This window comes from Salmo salar, chromosome 22, assembly GCF_965601325.2.
Source record: "Salmo salar chromosome 22, fSalSal1, whole genome shotgun sequence".
NCBI classification, from domain to species: Eukaryota; Metazoa; Chordata; class Actinopteri; order Salmoniformes; family Salmonidae; genus Salmo; species Salmo salar.
Genome location: NC_138312.1, coordinates 56,323,538 through 56,350,000, shown reverse-complemented (window position 1 = coordinate 56,350,000; position 26,463 = coordinate 56,323,538). Strand labels below are relative to the sequence as shown.

The following is a 26,463-nucleotide window of genomic DNA, read 5'->3' as shown; positions in this document are numbered from 1 at the left end:
ATAACAATAAAACCACCTGCCGTAATAACAATAAAACCATCAGCCATAATAACAATAAAACCATCTGCCATAATAACAATATGTTGTCAGTTACACTGCTGACAGTACCTAACTCCACCACACACTCCCCAGACCTACACTCATTTTGGGTCCAGGTAGAACCCTTTTGGGTCCAGGTAGGTAGAACCCTTTTGGGTCCAGGTAGGTAGAACCCTTTTGGGTCCAGGTAGAACCCTTTTAGGTTGCAGGTAGAACCCTTTTGGGTTCAATGTAAAACCCTCTGTGAAAATCATCCTACATGGAACCCAAAAGGGTTCTACATGGGGCCACAAAGGGTTATCCTATGGGGACAGCCGAAGAACTCCTTCAGGTTCTAGATAGGACCTTTTATGTCTAAGAGTTTAGCAGTCACACACAAGCACAGATAACAGTAATTTGGGGGGTGTTTATATTTGTTTGCAATGGAAATGTATTTCTTGCATATCCCAACTCCCCCTGAGACACTTGAGTGGGGTCACGGCCAGGGTCACCATTGTAGAGCAATTAAGCTTCAGTGCCTTTCTCAAGGACACAGTGTTAGATAAACAATCATTGCCTTGTCGACTCCAGTATTCGAACCAGCAACCTTTCAGTTATTGGCCCAACACTCTAACCTTGAGGCTACCTACCGCCCATGTGATACAACAACCAGTCTGTGATCATATCATCATTCACATCATGGTTCTCTCTAGTCTGGAAAGACTAGAGAGAGTAAGACTATGAATGGCTGGGAACAAAAAAAACAGAGGAACCCAATTTACATGACCAGTTCAATCTCTCTGTCTCTGTCTCTGTCTCTGTCTCTGTCTCTGTCTCTCTCTCTCTCTCTCTCTCTCTCTCTCTGTATGTGGATATCAGAACTAACCCCAGAGAGTGACCTCAGGAACCCAGTCCAGCCGACCCATCCTGAGTGAGGGGGAGGGAGATGACAGGATGTTATCATGCACACACAAACCTCTGACCACACACCCACAAACCATAATCCCTAGGGCTAGATTTATAGTACATCATTGGGTGAAGAGGAGGGGGGGAACTCCAAAGACTGGCAGGCCTGTCAGATACACAAAGAAGCAGGCCTGTCAGATACACAGAGAGGCAGGCCTGTCAGACACACAGAGAGACAGGCCTGTCAGACACACAGAGAGACAGTCCTGTCAGATACACAGAGAGACAGGCCTTTCAGATACACAGAGAGACAGGCCTTTCAGATACACAGAGAGGCAGGTATTTCAGATACACAGAGAGACAGGCCTTTCAGATACACAGAGAGACAGTCCTGTCAGATACACAGAGAGACAGGCCTTTCAGATACACAGAGAGACAGGCCTTTCAGATACACAGAGAGGCAGGTATTTCAGATACACAGAGAGACAGGCCTTTCAGATACACAGAGAGACAGGCCTGTCAGACAAAAATAAATGACTGATTAGAGAGGATGTTTTCCTAGCAGGTATCATACTAATACAAGCCCACCCTCCAGGGAGACATTATACATTTACATTTTACATTTTAGTCATTTAGCAGACGCTCTTATCCAGAGCGACTTACAGTAGTGAATGCATACATTTCTTTTTTTTTTGTGCTGGCCCCCCGTGGGAATCGAACCCACAACCCTGGCGTTGCACACACCATGCTCTACCAACTGAGCTACAGGGAAGGCTGTACCACATGACAGATGGACCTGAAACTAGGTAGTAAATATAGCCTACTTATAAAATGGTACATTTCGATCCTGGATGCTGATTGATTGTCACATATAGTCTTTGCTCATCCGGCAGGGTCAGAAGAGGACTGGCCACCGCTCAGAGTCATAAAGACGATAATAAATACAAAATGCCATGATGCCATAATTCCATAATTCCATTTCAAGTATCAATGCGTATCCACTGTCCCGCAGCTACCCACTCCTTGAGGAACAGAGGTTCTGCAGTGTTGACGAACAGGGCTACCCACTCCTTGAGGAACAGAGGTTCTGCAGTGTTGACGAACAGGGCTACCCACTCCTTGAGGAACAGAGGTTCTGCAGTGTTGACGAACAGGGCTACCCACTCCTTGAGGAACAGAGGTTCTGCAGTGTTGACGAACAGGGCTACCCACTCCTTGAGGAACAGAGGTTCTGCAGTGTTGACGAACAGGGCTACCCACTCCTTGAGGAACAGAGGTTCTGCAGTGTTGACGAACAGGGCTACCCACTCCTTGAGGAACAGAGGTTCTGCAGTGTTGACGAACAGGGCTACCCACTCCTTGAGGAACAGAGGTTCTGATGTGTTGAGGAACAGGGCTACCCACTCCTTGAGGAACAGAGGTTCTGCAGTGTTGAGGAACAGGGCTACCCACTCCTTGAGGACCAGAGGTTCTGCAGTGTTGAGGAACAGGGCTACCCACTCCTTGAGGACCAGAGGTTCTGCAGTGTTGACGAACAGGGCTACCCACTCATTGAGGAACAGAGGTTCTGCAGTGTTGACAGAACCTTGCACCCTCGACAACTTCTATGATTATTATTATTTGACCATGCTGGTCATTTATGAACATTTGAACATCTTGGCCATGTGCTGTTATAATCTCCACCCGGCGCAGCCAGAAGAGGACTGGCCACCCCTCATAGCCTGGTTCCTCTCTAGGTTTCTTCCTAGGTTTTGGCCTTTCTAGGGAGTTTTTCCTAGCCAACGTGCTTCTACACCTGCATTGCTTGGTGTTTGGGGTTTTAGGCTGGGTTTCTGTACAGCACTTTGAGATATCAGCTGATGTAAGAAGGGCTATATAAATCAATTGGATTTGAATTTGATTTGATTTGACAAACAGGGCTACCCACTCCTTGAGGACCAGAGGTTCTGCAGTGTTGACGAACAGGGCTACCCACTCATTGAGGAACAGAGGTTCTGCCGTGTTGAGGAACAGGGATACCCACTCTGGTCAGGGTTATGGTCAGGAAAAACTCCTGGCCCTATAGGCATGTGTCACTGAACACAGGTTCTGCTGTGTTGAGGAACAGGGCTACCCACTCCTTGAGGATCAGAGGTTCTGCTGTGTTGAGGAACACAGCTACCCACTCCTCGAGGATCAGAGGTTCTGCTGTGTTGAGGAACACGGCTACCCACTCCTTGAGGATCAGAGGTTCTGATGTGTTGAGGAACAGGGATACCCACTCCTTGAGGAACAGAGGTTCTGCTGTGTTGAGGAACACAGCTACCCACTCCTTGAGGAACAGAGGTTCTGATGTGTTGAGGAACAGGGCTACCCACTCATTGAGGAACAGAGGTTCTGCTGTGTTGAGGAACAGGGCTACCCACTCCTTGAGGATCAGAGGTTCTGCTGTGTTGAGGAACAGGGCTACCCACTCCTTGAGGATCAGAGGTTCTGCTGTGTTGAGGAACAGGGATACCCACTCCTTGAGGAACAGAGGTTCTGCTGTGTTGAGGAACACAGCTACCCACTCCTTGAGGAACAGAGGTTCTGATGTGTTGAGGAACAGGGCTACCTACTCCTTGAGGAACAGAGGTTCTGCAGTGTTGACGAACAGGGCTACCCACTCCTTGAGGAACAGAGGTTCTGATGTGTTGAGGAACAGGGCTACCTACTCCTTGAGGAACAGAGGTTCTGCAGTGTTGAGGAACAGGGATACCCACTCCTTGAGGAACAGAGGTTCTGCTGTGTTGAGGAACAGGGCTACCCACTCCTTGAGGATCAGAGGTTCTGCTGTGTTGAGGAACAGAGCAACCCAATCCTTGAGGACCAGAGGTGCTCAGAGTAAAAAGGGGCAGAGATGAGATGCTGATCTGTGTGTGAAATACGTAAGTCAGGCTGTAGCCCACCAGTACGAGAGTTAACTAGCCCTAAGTTAGAGTGGTGAATAACAGAGATGCCTACCTGTGTGTGAGAGCTTTAGTCGGGGTCCGCTCTGGCTCCAGGTTACAGCGGTGGAGTCCGTAGAGGTGGCGTCTGGTAGCAACAACAGCAGTTCTAGGAACACACCCAGCAGAACACAGGCCCTCCGTGGCCCCGGGGTCCTCATCGTCATCATTTAAAAAGTCTCTGGTACAGCACCCAGTAGATCGTCTCAGCAGTTTCTAATGGTGCTCTGTGAGAACAGGAAGAGAGAAAGAAGAGATTGACAAGTTGTCATGGAAACAACTACTTTCAACTGAGTAAAAGTAAGGTTCTTATTTCCTGACCAGGAAAAGGTAGAGGTATAGCCCATAGCAGGACCAGGAATGTTTCCTGGATATGTTGCATTGGGAGGTAAAACTCCTCGCCCTAGTCATAACACACCATCCAAAGGCTAGGTGAAAAGCACATAAATCACTTCAAATTCATTAAGAAAATACAACTTGAAATGTAACGGGATACTCTTGTGAAATTAATTTCATATTGGACCATGACTTTAGTTGACGTTTACAGTTGTTGGCCTAGCGCCAGACATACACCTATGGAAATCTTGAGAAAATTAGAGCTTAAAAATATTCTGGAGAAGAAGAAAAGAAGTGATTGTTGTCATAATTCATCATAATGCCTGGCTCATAACGTGCCTTCAGGTTTAAAGTTTTAGCAGGTGGGGGAAATATTTGATCAGAGTCAGATAGAGCAGTCTACACTAGATACAGGGAAAGTATTCAGACTCCTTGACTTTTCCACATTTTGTTACGTTACAGCCTTAAACTAAAATTGATTACATTTCTGTTTTTCCCTCATCAATCTACACACAATACCCCATAATGACAAAGCAAAAACAGGATTTTCAACATTTTTGCAAATGTATTACAAATAAAAGACTGAAATTTCACATTTACGTAAATATTCAGACTCTTTACTCAGTACATTGTTGAAGCACTTTTGGAAGCGATTACAGCCTCGAGTCTTCTTGGTTGTGACACTACAAGCTTGGCACACCTGTATTTGGGGAGTTTCTCCCATTCTTCTCTGCAGATCGTCTAAGGCTCTGTCAGGTTGGATGGGGAGCGTCGCTACATACAGAAGCTATTTTCAGGTCTCTCCAGAGATGTTTTGTTAGGTTCATGTCCAAGCTTTGGCTGGGCTACTCGAGGACATTCAGTGTCTTGTCCCGAAGCCACTCCTGCGTTGTCTTGGCTATGTGCTTAGGGTCATTGTACTGTTGGAAGGTGAACCTTTGCCCCAGTCTGAGGTCCTGAGCACTCTGGATGAGAATCTCTCTGTACTTTGCTCCGTTCATCTTTCCCTTAACCCTGACTAGTCTCCCAGTCCCTGCTGCTGAAAAACATGATGCTGCCACCACCATGCTTCACTGTAGAGATGGCGCCAGGTTTCCTCCAGAATCTTGTTTCTCATGGTCTGAGAGTCTTTACGTGCCTTTTGGCAAACTCCAAGTGGGCTGTCTTATGCCTTTTACTGAGGAGTGGCTTCCGTCTGACCAATCTACCATAAAGGCCTGATTGGTGGAGTGCTGCAGAGATGGTTGTCCTTCTGGAAGGTTCTCCCATCTCTGTCAGAGTGACCATCGGGTTCTTGGTCACCTCCCTGACCAAGGCCCTTCTCCCCTGATTGCTCAGTTTGGCCAGGTGGCCAGCTCCAGGAAGAGTCTTGGTGGTTCCAAACTTCTTCCATTTAAGAATGATGGAGGCCACTGTGTTCTTGGGGACCTTCAATGCTGCAGAAATGTTTTGGAACCCTTGCCCAGATCTGTGCCTTGACACAATCCTGTATCGGAGCTCTACGGACAATTCCTTCGACCTCATGGCTTGGTTTTTTCTGTGGGACCTGTGGGACCTTATATAGACAGGTGTGTGCCTTATCAAATCATGTCCAATCAGTTGAATTTACCACAGGTGGACACCAATCAAGTTGTAGAAACATCTCAAAGATGATCAATGGAAACAGGATGCACCTGAGATCAATTTCGAGTCTGATAGCAAAGGGTCTGAATACTTCTGTTTTTTATTGTTTATACATTGGCAAACATTTCTAAAAAACTGTTTTGGCTATGTCATTGTTGTAGATTAGGATTTTTTTTATTTAATCAATTTTAGAATAAGGCTGTAACATAACAAAATGTGGAAAAAGGGAAGGGGTCTGAATACTTTCAGAATGCTCTGTATATGGGAATATGAGTGTTTTTGTACATTGCTGGTCAGAATCTTTGTAGGGCGTCGTTTTAGACCGATAAGATATGATCAGACAAGGAAGAGACAGCCCACACCTTTCCTCTTTCCCTTTCTCTCTCTCTCTCTCTCTCTCTCTCTCTCTCTCTCTCTCTTTCTCTCTCTCTCTCTCTCCCTCTCAGTCTCTCGTTCTTTCTCTCTCTCTCTCCCTGTCTCTCTCTCTCTCTGTCCACTCCCCTCTCTAAAACAAGCTAAAGAGGATTTGGCTCAGCAAATACCGTGTTGACGTGGATCCTTGTTATTAAATAAATACTAAAGTCAAGTGAACTCTTTACCCCTGACTCACTTGATCTAACAGGAGGAAGGCTTCACAACCTATGTTTGGTACACAGTTACGTTTCCAACCATCTTCCATCATGAAAGACAATGCATTAAGTACTCAAAGTGCTTCAGTTGAGACGCCAGATCATCAGAGCAGACAACACTTCAGGAGACACGGCTTGATAAAGTGTTTAAAGGTGTTTATACATCACAATGAAAAGAAACCTGATCTGGACTAAGAGGACCTCCGCTCCCTCGGTGTGGACAAACCAGCAGACTTGGTTTCAACTAGTATTGGTTTTCCTTCAAATACTTTGAGCTTGCCTGGAGCAGCTATCGCTGTCTCCACCTCCTTCACCACTTGACCTCAACAGATGTTGGTGTCTGGAGCTGTGTGTGTGTGTGTGTGTGTGTGTGTGTGTGTGTGTGTGTGTGTGTGTGTGTGTGTGTGTGTGTGTGTGTGTGTGTGTTTGTGTGTTTGTGTGTTTCTTCTATGGAGGATATTTCTGGGGTTTCCGACACACACAGTCATTGCCTAGCATCTGGACGTTACTCCCACTGAGAACATCCCCTTCCCACCATGCCACTAGTCAGTTACTTTGTGTTTTAATAGTTTGCGTTATTGGAGATGTGAGGTCATGGAGATGGGAGAGCAAGTTACATTTTAGATGCAAGGGCATAGTACAAAATGATTAGCATAGCATTTCAGTCTACAGTTTGGTGATCAGAAACAAACGGCTCAAAGGCAGAGCAAATCATTAACATTATATAGTCGTTCTAAAATCACATATACATGCAGCATTACAGACATCAGCTGATACAAAAGTGATACAACTTTCAATTTATTTTTAGATTTCTTTCTTTAACCTTTACTAAATTAGGCAAGTCAGTTAAGAACAAATTCATATTTTACAATGAATTGAGCAAGGAGAACAGCGAACCATTTTCTACTTTGGGTAAAGAGATTGTTCAGCAGCTTGAGCCAGTTGAAGGTTGGATTGTGATGAGCTGAGGCCTCTCCGTCCTGTTATCTGAGGATGCTGGGAAACAACTCCACTCCAACTCCAACTCCATACTCCACTCAGACCATTTAAACTTATCTGTGTGCAATTAAGTAGTTTACTCATGATATGATTGTAAGCAAAGATCCCAGAAAGAAGGGGAACTCCTTTTTTGAATGTTTTAATATGTAATTCAAATCACCGGTACTTTCCCCTCCTGGTTTCAGTCAATTCTGACACGAAAACACGGGTCAGCATTTAGACAAGTCAGTTAAGAACAAATTCTTATTTACAATGACAGCCTACACCGGCCAAACGCGGACGACACTGGGCTAATTGTGCGCCACCCTATGGGACTCCCAATCACGGCCGGTTGTGATACAGCCTGAATTCAAACCAGAGTGTCTGTAGTGACGCTTCTAGCACTGAAATGCAGTGCCTCAGACCGCTGGGCACTCGGGAACCCTCGAACGTAACAGGGTTCTTTGGCTGTCCCCATAGGAGAACCCTTTTAAGAACCAAGTAGAACCCTTTTGAGTTCCATGTAGAACCCACTGTGGAAAGGGTTTTACACGGAACCCAAAAGAGTTCTACCTGGAACCAAAAAGTGTTCTACCTGGAACCAAAAAGGGTTCTCCTATGGTGATAGCCGAAAAACCCTTTTGGAACCCTTTTTTCTAAGAGTGCACTGCAGTAAAACTAGTCAAAGTGATGAACTGAAGGCTCAAGGCCTTGGGTGCAGCCTACGCCCCAGTGAGAAAACGAGAGACAGGGATTGTAAATCATGGAGGTATTAACTATTAACATGTTACCAAGGAGAGGCTATAAAGCTGTCACCTCCTTCTTTCTCCTTCGTGCTGATGCTCTGTAATCACACCCATTTCTCTTCTCACAGCTCTGCTGAATACATCACCATCCCAGGAATTTAAAATGTGGATTTTAGGAGGTTGGTAATGTGGCATGGCTAGATTTCTCCAAAGTTCTAGTTGTAAAAACTAAGGAAAAGGTTGAGTCTTGCCAGTAGGTGACGAGAGTTTGACTTCATGGGTCACGATGAAATAACCTCAAGTGGGTTTGTAGTAAAATCCCAACAATAACCAAGACAACCAACATAGGGAGCAAGTGTTTGACTTCCTATTGGCTCCTATGCAACCTGGAAACCATCTAATCTATCACTGCTCACTCTCACCCCAGGAGTCTGTCTATAGGCAGGGCCGGATTCATGCAGGGGCTTACCGGGGCAGAAGCCCCTGGGCTTAGGCACATGGGGAGCCCATGAGGCAGCAAAACATTTTTATAAATGTAATACAAATATATATATGGGGGCCCAGGTGGGTAACTGGGGGCCCTGCCTTGATTGGGTAACTGATTAATAAAAAATTAAAAAATAGATAAAGTGCATAATAAAAAAAAGTGATGGGTCAATTGAGTGTGTCAGGGGCCCAAATCTGTAGAGGCAAAACAAATGTAATAAACAAAAATAACCTTATTTTTTTTAATTATTATGATTTTGTTTCCATCCAGAGCCTCATTTTGCCACAGAGGATCAATAGTTTATAAAATAAATAACTGTGGATGAAGTTTATTTTGTCAGTTATGTCTACAGTCGGGTAGGCCTCAGTTTGAGCAGCAAGCGAGCCAAATTTGGCCAACAGCTTGTTGCGTTGTGGCCATAGACATATAATCCATAGAAAGGTTTCTTAGTGTTCTTAATGTTTTGTACACTCAGTCTATATTGCCTCCTAATATTGTAAAATCTGTGTGTTGCTTCATTGGCCTGGGCTATTGTTTGTTTGTTCCCGTGTAGAGCATGGCGTTTGCAACGCCAGGGTTGTGGGTCTGGTTCCCATGGGGGTATGCACTTACTGGTGTTGCACCAGGGGTCTGTCTACAGGCTATAAGTACCATGGCAACACCAGGGGTCTGTCTATAGGCTATAAGTACCATGGCAACACCAGGGGTCTGTCTACAGGCTATAAGTACCATGGCAACACCAGGGGTCTGTCTATAGGCTATAAGTACCATGGCAACACCAGGGGTCTGTCTACAGGCTATAAGTACCATGGCAACACCAGGGGTCTGTCTACAGGCTATAAGTACCATGGCAACACCAGGGCTCTGTCTATAGGTTATAAGTACCATGGCAACACCAGGGGTCTGTCTATAGGCTATAAGTACCATGGCAACACCAGGGGTCTGTCTACAGGCTATAAGTACCATGGCAACACCAGGGGTCTGTCTATAGGCTATAAGTACCATGGCAACACCAGGGGTCTGTCTACAGTCTATAAGTACCATGGCAACACCAGGGGTCTGTCTATAGTCTATAAGTACCATGGCAACACCAGGGGAACTGTCTACAGGCTACAGGTACCATGGCAACAACAGGGGTCTGTCTATAGTCTATAATTACCATGGCAACACCAGGGGTCTGTCTACAGGCTATAAGTACCATGGCAACACCAGGGGAACTGTCTACAGGCTATAAGTACCATGGCAACACCAGGGGTCTGTCTATAGTCTATAATTACCATGGCAACACCAGGGGTCTGTCTACAGGCTATAAGTACCATGGCAACACCAGGGGAACTGTCTATAGGTTATAATTACCATGGCAACACCAGGGGTCTGTCTACAGGCTATAAGTACTATGGCAACACCAGGGGTCTGTCTATAGGCTATAAGTACCATGGCAACACCAGGGGAACTGTCTACAGGCTACAAGTACCATGGCAACACCAGGGGAACTGTCTATAGGTTATAAGTACCATGGCAACACCAGGGGTCTGTCTACAGGCTATAAGTACCATGGCAACACCAGGGGAACTGTCTACAGGCTACAAGTACCATGGCAACACCAGGGGAACTGTCTATAGGTTATAATTACCATGGCAACACCAGGGGTCTGTCTACAGGCTATAAGTACTATGGCAACACCAGGGGAACTGTCTATAGTCTATAAGTACCATGGCAACACCAGGGGTCTGTCTATAGTCTATAAGTACCATGGCAACACCAGAGGAACTGTCTACAGTCTATAAGTACCATGGCAACACCAGGGGTCTGTCTACAGGCTATAAGTACCATGGCAACACCAGGGGTCTGTCTACAGGCTATAAGTACCATGGCAACACCAGGGGTCTGTCTACAGGCTATAAGTACCATGGCAACACCAGGGGTCTGTCTACAGGCTATAAGTACCATGGCAACACCAGGGGTCTGTCTATAGTCTATAATTACCATGGCAACACCAGGGGAACTGTCTACAGGCTATAAGTACTATGGCAACACCAGGGGTCTGTCTATAGGTTATAATTACCATGGCAACACCAAATTGGTCCAGCCATACAAACTGACCCTAATAGGCTATATAGGAGCCTGGTCCAGCCATACAAACTGGCCCTAATAGGCTATATAGGAGCCTGGTCCAGCCATACAAACTGGCCCTAATAGGCTATATAGGAGCCTGGTCCAGCCATACAAACTGGCCCTAATAGGCTACATAGGAGCCTGGTCCAGCCATACAAACTGGCCCTAATAGGCTATATAGGAGCCTGGTCCAGCCATACAAACTGGCCCTAATAGGCTATATAGGAGCCTGGTCCAGCCATACAAACTGGTCCTAATAGGCTATATAGGAGTCTGGTCCAGCCATATAAACTGGCCCTAATAAGCTATATAGGAGCCTGGTCCAGCCATACAAACTGGCCCTAATAGGCTATATAGGAGCCTGGTCCGGCCATACGAACTGGCCCTAATAGGCTATATAGGAGCCTGGTCCAGCCATACAAACTGGCCCTAATAGGCTACATAGGAGCCTGGTCCAGCCATACAAACTGGCCCTAATAGGCTATATAGGAGCCTGGTCCAGCCATACAAACTGGCCCTAATAGGCTATACACTGTAAGAGCCTGGTCCAGCCATACGAACTGGTCCTAATGGGCTATATAGGAGCCTGGTCCAGCCATACAAACTGGCCCTAATAGGCTATATAGGAGCCTGGTCCAGCCATACAAACTGTCCCTAATAGGCTATATACTTGCCTGGTCCAGCTAACCCACTATGCTAACCCATTAGGAAATACAGCATGAAGACTGACCTTTTCAATGAGAATACCTATTTTAGGAGCTGTTAGTTACACACACGGAGACAATCAGTGACAGGGTCAAATATTATACATTTACACGTAGCATCGTTCCACAATTTACACACATTTGTTAATGTTATCACTTTATCAAGAAATATAATCTCTTTTACTTTTAATTTAGGAGAGAAGAAGTCACACTAGCAGATTGTTTACATAGTTTGAGCTCTGTAGGAAATAGAAAATAAACATGAGTCTAGCTAGCTGATTGGTCCTGGAAAACCTTGAAGCAACACCTCATCCTCCTCCCTGAGTCTCACCCCGAGTCCAGACCTGAAATGAGCCTAGCAGAGTTCACTGGCCTGGCACAAACACACAAACATACGCACACACACACACACACACACACACACACACACACACACACACACACACACACACACACACACACACACACACACACACACACACACACACACACACACACACACACGCGCACACACATGCACACGCACGCACGCAGGCAGGCGCACGCACACACACACACATATATTCTGAGTTAGTCAGGGGGAGAGAGAGGTGGAGGGAGAGAGGGAGGGAGAGAGAGAGAGAGAGAGGGACGGAGGGTGGGTGGGTGGGAGGGTGGGTGGGTGGGAGGGGGAGAGAGAGGTGGAGGGAGAGAGAGAGAGAGGGAGGGACGGAGGGGGAGAGAGGTGGAGGGAGAGAGAGAGAGAGAGGGAGGGACGGAGGGTGGGTGGGAGGGGGAGAGAGGTGGAGGGAGAGAGAGAGAGAGAGGGAGGGACGGAGGGTGGGTGGGAGGGGGAGAGAGAGGTGGAGGGAGAGAGAGAGAGAGGGAGGGACAGAGGGTGGGTGGGAGGGGGAGAGAGGTGGAGGGACGGAGGGTGGGTGGGAGGGGGAGAGAGAGGTGGAGGGAGAGAGAGAGAGAGAGGGAGGGACGGAGGGTGGGTGGGAGGGGGAGAGAGAGGTGGAGGGAGAGAGAGAGAGGGAGGGACGGAGGGTGGGTGGGAGGGGGAGAGAGGTGGAGGGACGGAGGGTGGGTGGGAGGGGGAGAGAGAGGTGGAGGGAGAGAGAGAGCAAGAGAGAGAGAGAGAGTTAAGTAGCACCAGTCCATTGTTCCCTGCTGATTTATTCTTTCTCACCAGTCAAAGACCCATGAGGTGGGGGGAAGAGGCAGAGAAAGCAACCACCCATTTCATTGACAGCACCCCATACATCACAAACACACATACACCGCTTTTGGTTATACAAAGCAGCAGGCCATACCAGTAATAACATACATTACACGTTACTGTGGTCCTCACAAAAAATTAAAGACAGGAAAGAAAGAAAGACAGAAAGACAGAAAGACAGAAAGAGAGACAGAAAGAAAGACAAAGAAAGACAGAAAGAGAGACAGACAGAAAGACAGAAAGACAGAAAGAGAGACAGACAGAAAGACAGAAAGAAAGACAAAGAAAGACAGAAAGAGAGACAGACAGAAAGACAGAAAGAGAGACAGACAGAAAGACAGAAAGAAAGAAAGAAAGACAGAAAGAAAGAAAGAAAGAAAGAAAGAAAGAAGAAGAAAGAAAGAAAGAAAAAGAAAGAAAGAAGAAAGAAAGAAAGAAAGGAGTGTCTCCCTGCCCCTATTGATATGAATTTATGGACTCAGTCAGGTCTATTCTTTTCAAAGTATTATCACTGTACTGTTTGGCTGTCTCTCGTCTCTCCCAGCCAATACTCATATTGTATTAGGTCATCCTTCAAGCCTTGAAACACAGTGTTGTGGTCATGAGTGTGTGCGTGTGTGAATAAGTGCATGTGTGTGTGTGTGCGTGTGAATAAGTGAGTGTGTGTCTGTGCATGCGCGCGTGTGCGTACGTGCGTGTGTGTCTGCGTGCGTGCGTGCGTGCGTGCGTGCGTGCGTGTGTGTGTGTGTGTGTATGTGTGTGTGTGTGTGTGTGTGTAGGGCCTTGCACAGACCTTTCAGGGGGCAGGTGGCTCAAAATGAAAAAGAAAAGCCACCCACTCAACTGAAGAAAGTCTGGAAATTCATAACATACTAACTGACTCTATCTTGTTGTTGTTGGCATAGGCCTATTTCTGCAACAACACACTGAATCAGTACAAGTTGTTAGCAAGCGAGTCATAGTGCCTCATAAAGACATGATTGACTGACATCTGGAAGATAAGGTAGACTATCAGCTGACCATTGATGTTGATGATTGATGATTGATGTTGATGATTGGTGTTGATGATTGATGTTGATGATTGATGATTGATGTTGATGATTGATGATTGATGTTGATGATTGATGTTGATGTTGATGATTGATGTTGATGATTGATGTTGATGATTGATGTTGATGATTGATGTTGATGATTGATGTTGATGATTGGTGTTGATGATTGATGTTGATGATTGATGTTGATGATTGATGTTGATGATTGATGTTGATGATTGATGTTGATGTTGATGATTGATGTTGATGATTGGTGTTGATGATTGATGATTGATGTTGATGATTGATGTTGATGATTGATGTTGATGTTGATGATTGATGTTGATGATTGATGATTGATGTTGATGATTGATGTTGATGATTGATGTTGATGATTGATGTTGATGATTGATGTTGATGATTGATGATTGATGTTGATGATTGATGTTGATGATTGATGTTGATGTTGATGATTGATGTTGATGATTGATGTTGATGATTGATGTTGATGATTGGTGTTGATGATTGATGTTGATGATTGGTGTTGATGATTGATGTTGATGATTGGTGTAGATTCTGCTAGTCAGCTAGCTCCATCGTTGATTTACTGATTGTGATTTATCTTCAATACTGTTAAATAATAACTTCATCATCTTATATTCATCATCTTCTAATTCATGATATATGGCTGGCTGGTTAGTGGCTTGTGTGGATATTGTTGTATATTTTGGTTAGCTAGAGTCTACACTACCTGTGTTCAGGGCTTCATTTTTAAATTGGGAGGTACCGGACCAAAAGGTGAACGTGGGGGGGGGGGGGGGTGACCTGTGGAGCTCTGAGGTACCAGAACGAATGAGAAAATAAATCACCTTTATAGCATTGCATGCATTTCATAGAATTTGTTTTAGCGGCAAAGAGCAGTAGAGTAGAGGCACGTACAGGAGTTAAACACATGGGAAACATTAGAAGTCTTGGGTCCGGGAAAAAATAGGGCCTTTTATAAACACACTGCATCCAGTGCTATGACATTTTACATGACTGGAGACTTTTACATGACTGGAGACTTTTACATGACTGGAGGCAGAATCTTTTTTAATATGGAAACGACAGGGTACTTTAACACTGACAAACTGAGAATCTGAGATCAATTAAAAAAAAAAACCTGTCTTGAATCCATCACTAGCCTAGACCTAGGAGTGTGCAGAAACACATTTTACAATGTGAGGAGGAAATTCTAGCCCTAAAAACCTGTCCAGTTTCACTGACTCAACCAATGATGCTCAGCTCACTTCCCGGCAATGGCCGATTCTCTCGTGCCAAAAGCATCTCTCTTCTTTCACTTTGTAAAACAATGTTCGCTTAAAAGACACATATTTGGAAGTTGATTAAATATTTTGGTAGCCTACAGTCAAATTAGAGTTTTCTCTTTTCAGCAGGAGCCATTTGTTCTCCAACCGATTGGATTTTGTAATATTTTGAAAGGCCTGTTTTGTCTCCATGCTGTTTGGTCACTGACAGATTTGCCACGCGTTCCTGACTGTAGGCGATGCCTTGTGATTGGACAATCTCCGTAGTCTACAGGGCAGACTGGGAAAAAAGGCACGACCCTGGCACACGTGAGTTCCGTACAGGGCAGACCGAGGGACGGGGTATGGCTGGCGAACTTGACGACATCACGACGACTTGGGAGCAGTGGGTTCAGAAGAACAACGACAAAAAAACTGTCTGTGTCCCAAATATCACCCTAATAGCATCCTATATCCTACATAGTGGCCTATGGGTCCTGGTCAAAAGTAGTGCACTACATAGGGAATAGGGTACAAGTTGGGACATACCCTCAGAGAGAACGGAGATTACTGGAGAAGACTGGCTCTAAGCAGCCCCCTCTGCCCCTTCAGCCCCACCATTCTTTGCCCAGACAAAGAGCTCCTACAGGTGCTCTTAATGAGCAGTGTCCCCATCCATCCACATTTCCAAATTACTGAAACACTGAAAGGCTTTAGAACAGAGCCTTGCCTATACTGTGCAGACCGATCTGGGTTCAAATAGTATTTGTTTTTCTTTCAAATACATCATTAGCGCAGCTTGATTGAGCTTCCCTTGTCTGGTGGAATGGAACCAATGGAATAGAGATAGTTCCAAAAGACCCGCCCATACTGGCATTCCAGGCAGGCTCAATCAACTATCTGAAAGAAAACAGATACTATTTGAACCCAGCAGGGAGCTGACAGTGACAGTCTTTAGAATAGTGTCACTGAGTAATTCTTCTCTGCCTGACAGGCAGTGACGGGGCAGACCAAAGAAATATAATTACTAGAAATGGACTTGAATGTGTACAAATATCTATTCAGGCAGACACTGTCCAACCCTATCCTGTCTCCTGCTGGCAACATCCTAACCTGGTCCTTGATCTGTTCGTGCTGTATAGCAAACTCCTATGCTTGACAACCATATACAGAACAAACAGATCTGGGACGAGACTAACAGTACAGAAGAGATGCCTTCAGTGCCGCTACCATGGGCAGCTGCCAATCACGTACCCTGGCATAGAGGAACAGAAAAACCCCAGGGGCCAGGCCTGAATAACATTCTCTCTGGCAGCCATGGAGCCCATTGAGGAGCTCGCCAGCAACACAGCAAACAGCATACCAACTAAACTGGGGGACTTTCTTATGGGTTTATCTCAATTTGCTGAAGGAATGTCAGTAACAACACCAAACACTGACATGTAATGTTTTCTCATTCCAAAGAAACCTGAAGGCAAAGTGGGTTGACTCATTTTTAGACAGTAACAGAGCACTTACTAACATACAATTTAGTCATATGTTAACTACAAGATTCTAGAATGCAGAAAACCAACAGAAGGTTACAGCAGCTGTCTCTACAAACAATGGTTTAGGGCTGTGAGACTGACTGGTATGAAAAAGGGTGATATTTGGGTGATATTTGAGTTTTTCCTAGCCACCGTGCTTCTTTCACATGCTTTGCTTGCTGTTTGGGGTTTTAGGCTGGGTTTCTGTACAGCACTTTGAGAATATCAGCTGATGTACGAAGGGCTATATAAAAATAAATTTGATTTGATTTGATTTTGATTTGATATTTACTTGTGAAGATGACTACTCCCACACCCCAGTGGTATTGACTCCTGAAATAACAGACTACACTGTTGAAGCAACATGAACTATGACTCACAGAGAGAGAGAGAGAGAGACAGAGAGATAGAGAGAGTGACAGAGACAAAGAGATAGAGAGAGTGAGATAGAGAGAGACAAAGAGATAGAGACAGAGAGAGAGATAGAGAGATAGAGAGAGAGAGCGAGACAGACAGCGAGAGAGAGAGACAGAGAGAGAGTGACAGAGAGAGAGGTAGAGAGAGGGGAGAGAGAGAGTGAGAAGGAGAGAGTGACAGAGACAAAGAGATAGAGAGAGACAGAGAGAGACAGCGAGAGAGAGAGACAGAGAGAGAGAGAGACAGAGAGAGAGAGAGACAGAGAGAGAGAGAGACAGAGAGAGAGTGACAGAGAGAGAGGTAGAGAGGGGGAAGAGAGAGAAAGAGAGAGAGAGAGAGCAAACCAAGCCCTTAGATTAGTTAATGATGTGATAGTCTATACAAACAAAAAGATAATTACTTGACACATTGGAAAGAATTAACAACAACAGAGCAAACTAGAATGCTATTTGGCCCTAAACAGAGAGTACACAGTGGCAGAATACCTGACCACTGTGACTGACCCAAACTTAATGAAAGCTTTGACTATGTACAGACTCAGTGAGCATAGCCTTGCTATTGAGAAAGGCAGACCTGGCTCTCAAGAGAAGACAGGCTATGTGCACACTGCCCACAAAATGAGGTGGAAACTGACCTGCACTTCCTAACCTCCTGTCAAATGTATGACCATATTAGAGACGCATATTTCCCTCAGATTACACAGATCCACATAGAGGGAGGGATAGAGGGAGGTAGATAGGGAGGCAGAATGAGAGGGATAGAGGGAGGGATACAGGGAGGGATAAAGGGAGGGATAGAGGGAGGTAGAGAGGGAGGCAGAATGACAGGGATAGAGGGAGGGATAGAGGGAGGAATGGGGGGTATAACGAGAGGGCTAGAGGGAGGGATAGAGGGGGGAGAGGGGGGTAAAACGAGAGGGATAGAGGGAGGGATAGAGGGGGTGTATAACGAGAGGGCTAGAGGGGGGAGAGGGGGGTATAACGAGAGGGATAGAGGGAGGGATAGAGGGGGGGAGAGGGGGGTATAACGAGAGGGATAGAGGGAGTGATAGAGGGAGGGATAGAGGGGGGAGAGAGGGGTATAAAGAGAGGGATAGAGGGAGGGATAGAGGGGGGAGAGGGGGGTATAACGAGAGGGCTAGAGGGAGGGATAGAGGGGGGAGAGGGGGGTATAACGAGAGGGATAGAGGGAGGGATAGAGGGAGGGATAGAGGGGGGAGAGAGGGGTATAAAGAGAGGGATAGAGGGAGGGATAGAGGGGGGAGAGGGGGGTATAACGAGAGGGCTAGAGGGAGGGATAGAGAGGGGGTATAACGAGAGGGCTAGAGGGAGAGATAGAGGGGGGAGAGGGGGGTATAACGAGAGGGCTAGAGGGAGGGATAGAGGGGGGAGAGGGGGGTATAACGAGAGGGATAGAGGGAGGGACAGAGGTGGGGGTGAGAGGGGGGAGACCCAGGACTGGCCAAAAGGTATTGCATGGTATTTCTAATGCTAGAAGGCAGATTTGTTGTATTTCAATAAACTAAAGGAAAGAGTCAAATCTTAGCTGTCGAGTTTAATGTCAAAAACTTAAATTGGACAAAAGAAGAAGACGTTCATTTACTGCCACAACGATTGTAAAACAGCAAGTGGAATTCCCCACTGTAATTAACATCATTTCACAAGGTTGTTAAACTACTGGCGTCTTTGAGACTTTTACCACTTACAGGGCACCAACTTCCAGCTGCTGTTGTTTTCTCTATTGAACAGCTGATGTTGTTTTCTCTATTGAACAGCTGCTGTTGTTTTCTCTATTGAACAGCTGATGTTGTTTTCTCTATTGAACAGCTGATGTTGTTTTCTCTATTGAACAGCTGATGTTGTTTTCTCTATTGAACAGCTGATGTTGTTTTCTCTATTGAACAGCTGCTGTTGTTTTCTCTATTGAACAGCTGATGTTGTTTTCTCTATTGAACAGCTGATGTTGTTTTCTCTATTGAACAGCTGATGTTGTTTTCTCTATTGAACAGCTGCTGTTGTTTTCTCTATTGAACAGCTGATGTTGTTTTCTCTATTGAACAGCTGATGTTGTTTTCTCTATTGAACAGCTGATGTTGTTTTCTCTATTGAACAGCTGATGTTGTTTTCTCTATTGAACAGCTGATGTTGTCGTCTCCATTGAACAGCTGATGTTGTCGTCTTCATTGAACAGCTGATGTTGTCGTCTTCATTGAACAGCTGCTGTTGTTTTCTCTATTAAACAGCTGATGTTGTTTTCTTCATTGAACAGCTGCTGTTGTCGTCTTCATTGAACAGCCGATGCTGTTTTCTCCATTGACCAGACAGCTACAACAAAAGGGAAAGGATGTGTTCGTCTCTGTCTGTCAATCACAACTGATTGGACGGCTGAGGTTTGTGATTTGGCTGGTGTAGAGTAGCCTACAGTCCAACCTATAAGAATGTCTAATATTTAGATGAGTTAATGATGTGATAGTCTATACATGTTAAGACAAGACTCATGAGCCAAACCCTCTTCAACCAAACAGTATTCACAAGACATATGAGAAAGTCATGTTTATCCTACATGGGATTGGTATTTGTGTGAAATGTTAAAGGCAGAAGATACTCAGTAATGTAGAGCAGGAAAACAACAAGCAGGAACCTTCATCTCCTCATTGCTGTTTGGGACCAGCATCAAATCAAAGTTTATTCATTCGTCATATGCTTCATATAAACGCTGCAATGAAATGCTTACTTGCGCGAGTTTCCTCCACATTGCAGTAAATTATCAATGAGCAGTAAAACTAGAGTAGTCACAATACAAATACGATGTCAATAATAAAGTCTAACATGTAGAGACTCATGCTGAGTATTGGGTCGGATTGAGACAACCTTTGCTTCACCACAGTGGTTTGCCAAGCACTTGTTTGCTCGAATCAGAGGACATAATGATAGCATTGCACAAGTCATTCATATTTTCACACAAATCTCCAATCGACGCCAGTGTGTGATTTATGTAAATATCTGGGTTCCTGTTAGAATGTGGCCCTCTGGTCTTCTCTCATTGTGGTCAGAAACACAGCCACCCAAGCTGTTGAACACACACACACACACACACACACACACACACACACACACACACACACACACACACACACACACACACACACACACACACACACACACACACACACACACACACACACACACACACACACACACACACACAGAGAGAGAGAGAGAGAGAGAGAGAGAACTCAAAAAGCTCACCTGATCTAATTAAATGAATCCCAGTGAGAGTATTAACAGTAGATCCCAGAGAGATTTGATCCCCATTTGATCCCCAGAGAGATTTGATCCCCAGAGAGATTTGATCTCAGGAGAGATTTCATCCCCAGAGAGATTTGATCCCCAGAGAGATTTAATCCCCAGAGAGATTTGATCTCCAGAGAGATTTGATCCCCAGAGAGATTTGATCCCCAGAGAGATTTGATCTCAGGAGAGATTTGATCCCCAGAGAGATTTGATCTCCAGAGAGATTTGATCCCCAGAGAGATATGATCCCCAGAGAGATTTGATCTCCAGAGAGATTTGATCTCAGGAGAGATTTGATCCCCAGAGAGATTTGATATCAGGAGAGATTTTATCCCCAGAGAGATTTGATCCCCAGAGAGATTTGATCTCCAGAGAGATTTGATCCCCAGAGAGATTTGATCCCCAGAGAGATTTGATCTCAGGAGAGATTTTATCCCCAGAGAGATTTGATCCCCAGAGAGATTTGATCTCCAGAGAGATTTGATCCCCAGAGAGATTTGATCCCCAGAGAGATTTGATCTCAGGAGAGATTTGATCCCCAGAGAGATTTGATCTCCAGAGAGATTTGATCCCCAGAGACATATGATCCCCAGAGAGATTTGATCCCCATAGAGATTTGATCCCCAGAGAGATTTGATCCCCAGAGAGATATGATCTCCAGAGAGATTTGATCCCCAGAGAGTTATGATCCCCAGAGAGTTATGATCCCCAGAGAGATTTGATCTCAGGAGAGATTTGATCCCCAGAGAGATTTGATCTCCAGAGAGATTTGATCCCCAGAGAGATTTGATCCCCAGAGAGATTTGATCCCCAGAGAGATTTGATCTCCAGAGAGATTTGATCCCCAGAGAGATTTGATCCCCAGAGAGATTTGATCCCCAGAGAGATTTGATCCCGAGAGAGATTTGATCCCCAGAGACATATGATCCCCAGAGAGATTTGATCCCCAGAGAGATTTGATCCCCAGAGAGATTTGATCCCCAGAGACATATGATCCCCAGAGAGATTTGATCCCCATAGAGATTTGATCCCCAGAGAGATTTGATCCCCAGAGAGATATGATCTCCAGAGAGATTTGATCCCCAGAGAGATTTGATCTCAGGAGAGATTTGATCCCCAGAGAGATTTGATCTCCAGAGAGATTTGATCCCCAGAGAGATATGATCCCCAGAGAGATTTGATCTCGAGAGAGATTTGATCTCAGGAGAGATTTGATCCCCAGAGAGATTTGATCCCCAGAGAGATTTCATCCCCAGAGAGATTTGATCTCAGGAGAGATTTGATCCCCAGAGAGATTGATCCCCAGAGAGATTTGATCTCAGGAGAGATTTGATCCCCAGAGAGATTTGATCCCCAGAGAGATTTGATCCCCAGAGAGATTTGATCTCCAGAGAGATTTGATCCCCAGAGAGATTTGATCCCCAGAGAGATTTGATCTCAGGAGAGATTTGATCCCCAGAGAGATTTGATCCCCAGAGAGATATGATAAAGGGCGTCTAACTTCTGCAAAAAGACATTCAGTGAATGAGAGAGACCCCACCGCATTGCACCCATTCCCTTCCCTTTCATTCACTGCTTATTACAGAAGCGCACTAAGTAGTTACCCAGGACCCCTTGTCATTGTTCATTACTCGACACAATCTCTGTTTACATCCCGAATGGCACCCTCTTCCCTATATAGCGCACTACTTTTGACCAGGACCCATAAGGCTCTGGTTAAAAGAAGTGCACTATAAAGGAGATAGCGTGCCATATTCAGACACAGTCGCTCTTTCTGATGCTCGGTATCTTCCCAGAGCCATGTGGGAATCGTAAGACAACGTGTAGTGTCTGTCTGTAGGGAGGCTGGGAAATAATGAGGGTGTAAGTCATCTATCAAGTTGTCTGTCTAAACTGAACAGAGCTGCTGGAAGGCATAGAGGTCACACTAGAGATACAGGTTCTGTCCCAAATGGCACCCTATTCCCTACATAGTGCACTACTTTGGGCCCTGGTCAAAACTAGTGCACTACATAGGCAATAGGATGCCATTTTAGACACAGGAGAGTGTATGATGTGATGGAAGGTTACAGTGTGCTTCTGTATTTTCTAGTCCTACTGACTACTGTTGTTTCTAGTCCTACTGACTACCGTTGTTTCTAGTCCTACTGACTACTGTAGTTTATAGTCCTACTGACTACTGTAGTTTATAGTCGTGCTGACCGCTGTAGTTTCTAGTCGTGCTGACCGCTGTTGTTTCTAGTCATTCTGACCGCTGTAGTTTCTAGTCGTGCTGACCGCTCTAGTTTCTAGTCGTGCTGACTACTGTAGTTCCTAGTCTTACTGACTACTGTAGTTTCTAGTCGTGCTGACTACTGTAGTTTCTAATCATGCTGACTACTGTAGTTCCTAGTCTTACTGACTACTGTAGTTTCTAGTCGTGCTGACTACTGTAGTTTCTAGTCGTGCTGACTACTGTAGTTTCTAGTCTTACTGACTACTGTAGTTTCTAGTCGTGCTGACCGCTGTAGTTTATAGTCTTACTGACTACTGTAGTTTCTAGTCATGCTGACTACTGTAGTTTCTAGTCTTACTGACCGCTGTAGTTTCTAGTCTTACTGACTACTGTAGTTTCTAGTCATGCTGACTACTGTAGTTTCTAGTCGTGTTGACCGCTGTAGTTTCTAGTCGTGCTGACTACTGTAGTTTCTAGTCGTGCTGACCGCTGTAGTTTCTAGTCGTGCTGACTACTGTAGTTTCTAGTCGTGCTGACCACTGTAGTTTCTAGTCGTACTGACCGCTGTAGTTTCTAGTCGTGCTGACTACTGTAGTTTCTAGTCGTGCTGACCGCTGTAGTTTCTAGTCGTGCTGACCACTGTAGTTTCTAGTCGTACTGACCACTGTAGTTTCTAGTCGTGCTGACCACTGTAGTTTCTAGTCGTGCTGACCGCTGTAGTTTCTAGTCGTGCTGACTACTGTAGTTTCTAGTCGTGCTGACTACTGTAGTTTCTAGTCTTACTGACTACTGTAGTTTCTAGTCGTGCTGACTACTGTAGTTTCTAGTCGTGCTGACCACTGTAGTTTCTAGTCGTGCTGACTACTGTAGTTTCTAGTCGTGCTGACTACTGTAGTTTCTAGTCTTACTGACTACTGTAGTTTCTAGTCGTGCTGACTACTGTAGTTTCTAGTCGTGCTGACTACTGTAGTTTCTAGTCTTACTGACTACTGTAGTTTCTAGTCGTGCTGACTCCTGTAGTTTATAGTCTTACTGACTACTGTAGTTTCTAGTCGTGCTGACTACTGTAGTTTCTAGTCATGCTGACTACTGTAGTTTCTAGTCTTACTGACTACTGTAGTTTATAGTCTTACTGACTACTGTAGTTTATAGTCGTGCTGACTACTGTAGTTTCTAGTCGTGCTGACCGCTGTAGTTTCTAGTCGTGCTGACCGCTGTAGTTTCTAGTCTTACTGACTACTGTAGTTTATAGTCGTACTGACTACTGTAGTTTCTAGTCGTGCTGACCACTGTAGTTTCTAGTCATTCTGACCGCTGTAGTTTCTAGTCTTACTGACTACTGTAGTTTCTAGTCGTGCTGACTACTGTAGTTTCTAGTCGTGCTGACCACTGTAGTTTCTAGTCTTACTGACTACTGTAGTTTCTAGTCGTGCTGACCGCTGTAGTTTCTAGTCTTACTGACTACTGTAGTTTCTAGTCGTGCTGACTACTGTAGTTTCTAGTCGTACTGACCGCTGTAGTTTCTAGTCGTGCTGACCACTGTAATTTCTAGTCGTGCTGACCGCTGTAGTTTCTAGTCGTGCTGACCACTGTAGTTTCTAGTCATTCTGACCGCTGTAGTTTCTAGTCTTACTGACTACTGTAGTTTCTAGTCGTGCTGACTACTGTAGTTTCTAGTCGTGCTGACTACTGTAGTTTCTAGTCGTGCTGACTACTGTAGTTTCTAGTCGTGCTGACTACTGTAGTTTCTAGTCTTACTGACTACTGTAGTTTCTAGTCGTGCTGACTACTGTAGTTTCTAGTCGTGCTGACCGCTGTAGTTTCTAGTCATTCTGACCGCTGTAGTTTCTAGTCTTACTGACTACTGTAGTTTCTAGTCGTGCTGACTACTGTAGTTTCTAGTCGTGCTGACCGCTGTAGTTTCTAGTCATTCTGACTACTGTAGTTTATAGTCTTACTGACTACTGTAGTTTCTAGTCGTGCTGACTACTGTAGTTTCTAGTCGTGCTGACCGCTGTAGTTTCTAGTCATTCTGACCGCTGTAGTTTCTAGTCTTACTGACTACTGTAGTTTCTAGTCTTACTGACTACTGTAGTTTCTAGTCGTGCTGACTACTGTAGTTTCTAGTCTTACTGACTACTGTAGTTTCTAGTCGTGCTGACTACTGTAGTTTCTAGTCTTACTGACTACTGTAGTTTATAGTCTTACTGACTACTGTAGTTTCTAGTCGTGCTGACTACTGTAGTTTCTAGTCTTACTGACTACTGTAGTTTATAGTCTTACTGACTACTGTAGTTTCTAGTCGTGCTGACTACTGTAGTTTCTAGTCTTACTGACTACTGTAGTTTCTAGTCGTGCTGACTACTGTAGTTTCTAGTCTTACTGACTACTGTAGTTTCTAGTCGTGCTGACTACTGTAGTTTCTAGTCTTACTGACCGCTGTAGTTTCTAGTCATTCTGACCGCTGTAGTTTCTAGTCTTACGGACTACTGTAGTTTCTAGTCGTGCTGAGTACTGTAGTTTCTAGTCGTGCTGAGTACTGTAGTTTCTAGTCGTGCTGACTACTGTAGTTTCTAGTCGTGCTGACTACTGTAGTTTCTAGTCGTGCTGACTACTGTAGTTTCTAGTCGTGCTGACTACTGTAGTTTCTAGTCGTGCTGAGTACTGTAGTTTCTAGTCATTCTGACCGCTGTAGTTTCTAGTCTTACTGACTACTGTAGTTTCTAGTCGTGCTGAGTACTGTAGTTTCTAGTCGTGCTGACTACTGTAGTTTCTAGTCTTACTGACTACTGTAGTTTCTAGTCGTGCTGACTACTGTAGTTTCTAGTCGTGCTGACTACTGTAGTTTCTAGTCATTCTGACCGCTGTAGTTTCTAGTCGTGCTGAGTACTGTAGTTTCTAGTCGTGCTGACTACTGTAGTTTCTAGTCGTGCTGACTACTGTAGTTTCTAGTCTTACTGACTACTGTAGTTTCTAGTCGTGCTGACTACTGTAGTTTCTAGTCGTGCTGACTACTGTAGTTTCTAGTCATTCTGACCGCTGTAGTTTCTAGTCGTGCTGAGTACTGTAGTTTCTAGTCGTGCTGAGTACTGTAGTTTCTAGTCGTGCTGACTCCTGTAGTTTCTAGTCTTACTGACTACTGTAGTTTCTAGTCGTGCTGAGTACTGTAGTTTCTAGTCTTACTGACTACTGTAGTTTCTAGTCTTACTGACTACTGTAGTTTCTAGTCGTGCTGACTACTGTAGTTTCTAGTCTTACTGACCGCTGTAGTTTCTAGTCTTACTGACTACTGTAGTTTCTAGTCGTGCTGAGTACTGTAGTTTCTAGTCGTGCTGACTACTGTAGTTTCTAGTCGTGCTGAGTACTGTAGTTTCTAGTCGTGCTGACCGCTGTAGTTTCTAGTCGTGCTGACTACTGTAGTTTCTAGTCGTGCTGAGTACTGTAGTTTCTAGTCGTGCTGACCGCTGTAGTTTCTAGTCGTGCTGACTACTGTAGTTTCTAGTCTTACTGACTACTGTAGTTTCTAGTCGTGCTGACCGCTGTAGTTTCTAGTCTTACTGACTACTGTAGTTTCTAGTCGTGCTGACTACTGTAGTTTCTAGTCGTGCTGACTACTGTAGTTTCTAGTCGTGCTGACTACTGTAGTTTCTAGTCGTGCTGACTACTGTAGTTTCTAGTCTTACTGACTACTGTAGTTTCTAGTCGTGCTGACTACTGTAGTTTCTAGTCGTGCTGACTACTGTAGTTTCTAGTCGTGCTGAGTACTGTAGTTTCTAGTCGTGCTGACTACTGTAGTTTCTAGTCGTGCTGACTACTGTAGTTTCTAGTCGTGCTGACCGCTGTAGTTTCTAGTCTTACTGACTACTGTAGTTTCTAGTCGTGCTGACTACTGTAGTTTCTAGTCTTACTGACTACTGTAGTTTCTAGTCGTGCTGACTACTGTAGTTTCTAGTCGTGCTGACTACTGTAGTTTCTAGTCGTGCTGA

At 44.9% G+C, this 26,463-nt stretch overlaps 1 protein-coding gene across 1 annotated transcript in view; it reads right to left on the bottom strand.

The window, feature by feature from the left end:
• si:dkey-49n23.1 (semaphorin-3D) overlaps nucleotides 1–26,463 on the bottom strand; it is a 141,961-nt gene that overhangs the window by 82,518 nt on the left and 32,980 nt on the right. The window contains exon 2 of the mRNA XM_045705201.2: nucleotides 3,907–4,117. Within this exon, the coding sequence (XP_045561157.1) occupies nucleotides 3,907–4,060 (154 nt within the window). The 5' untranslated portion in view covers nucleotides 4,061–4,117. The remainder of the gene's footprint in view (nucleotides 1–3,906; nucleotides 4,118–26,463) is intronic.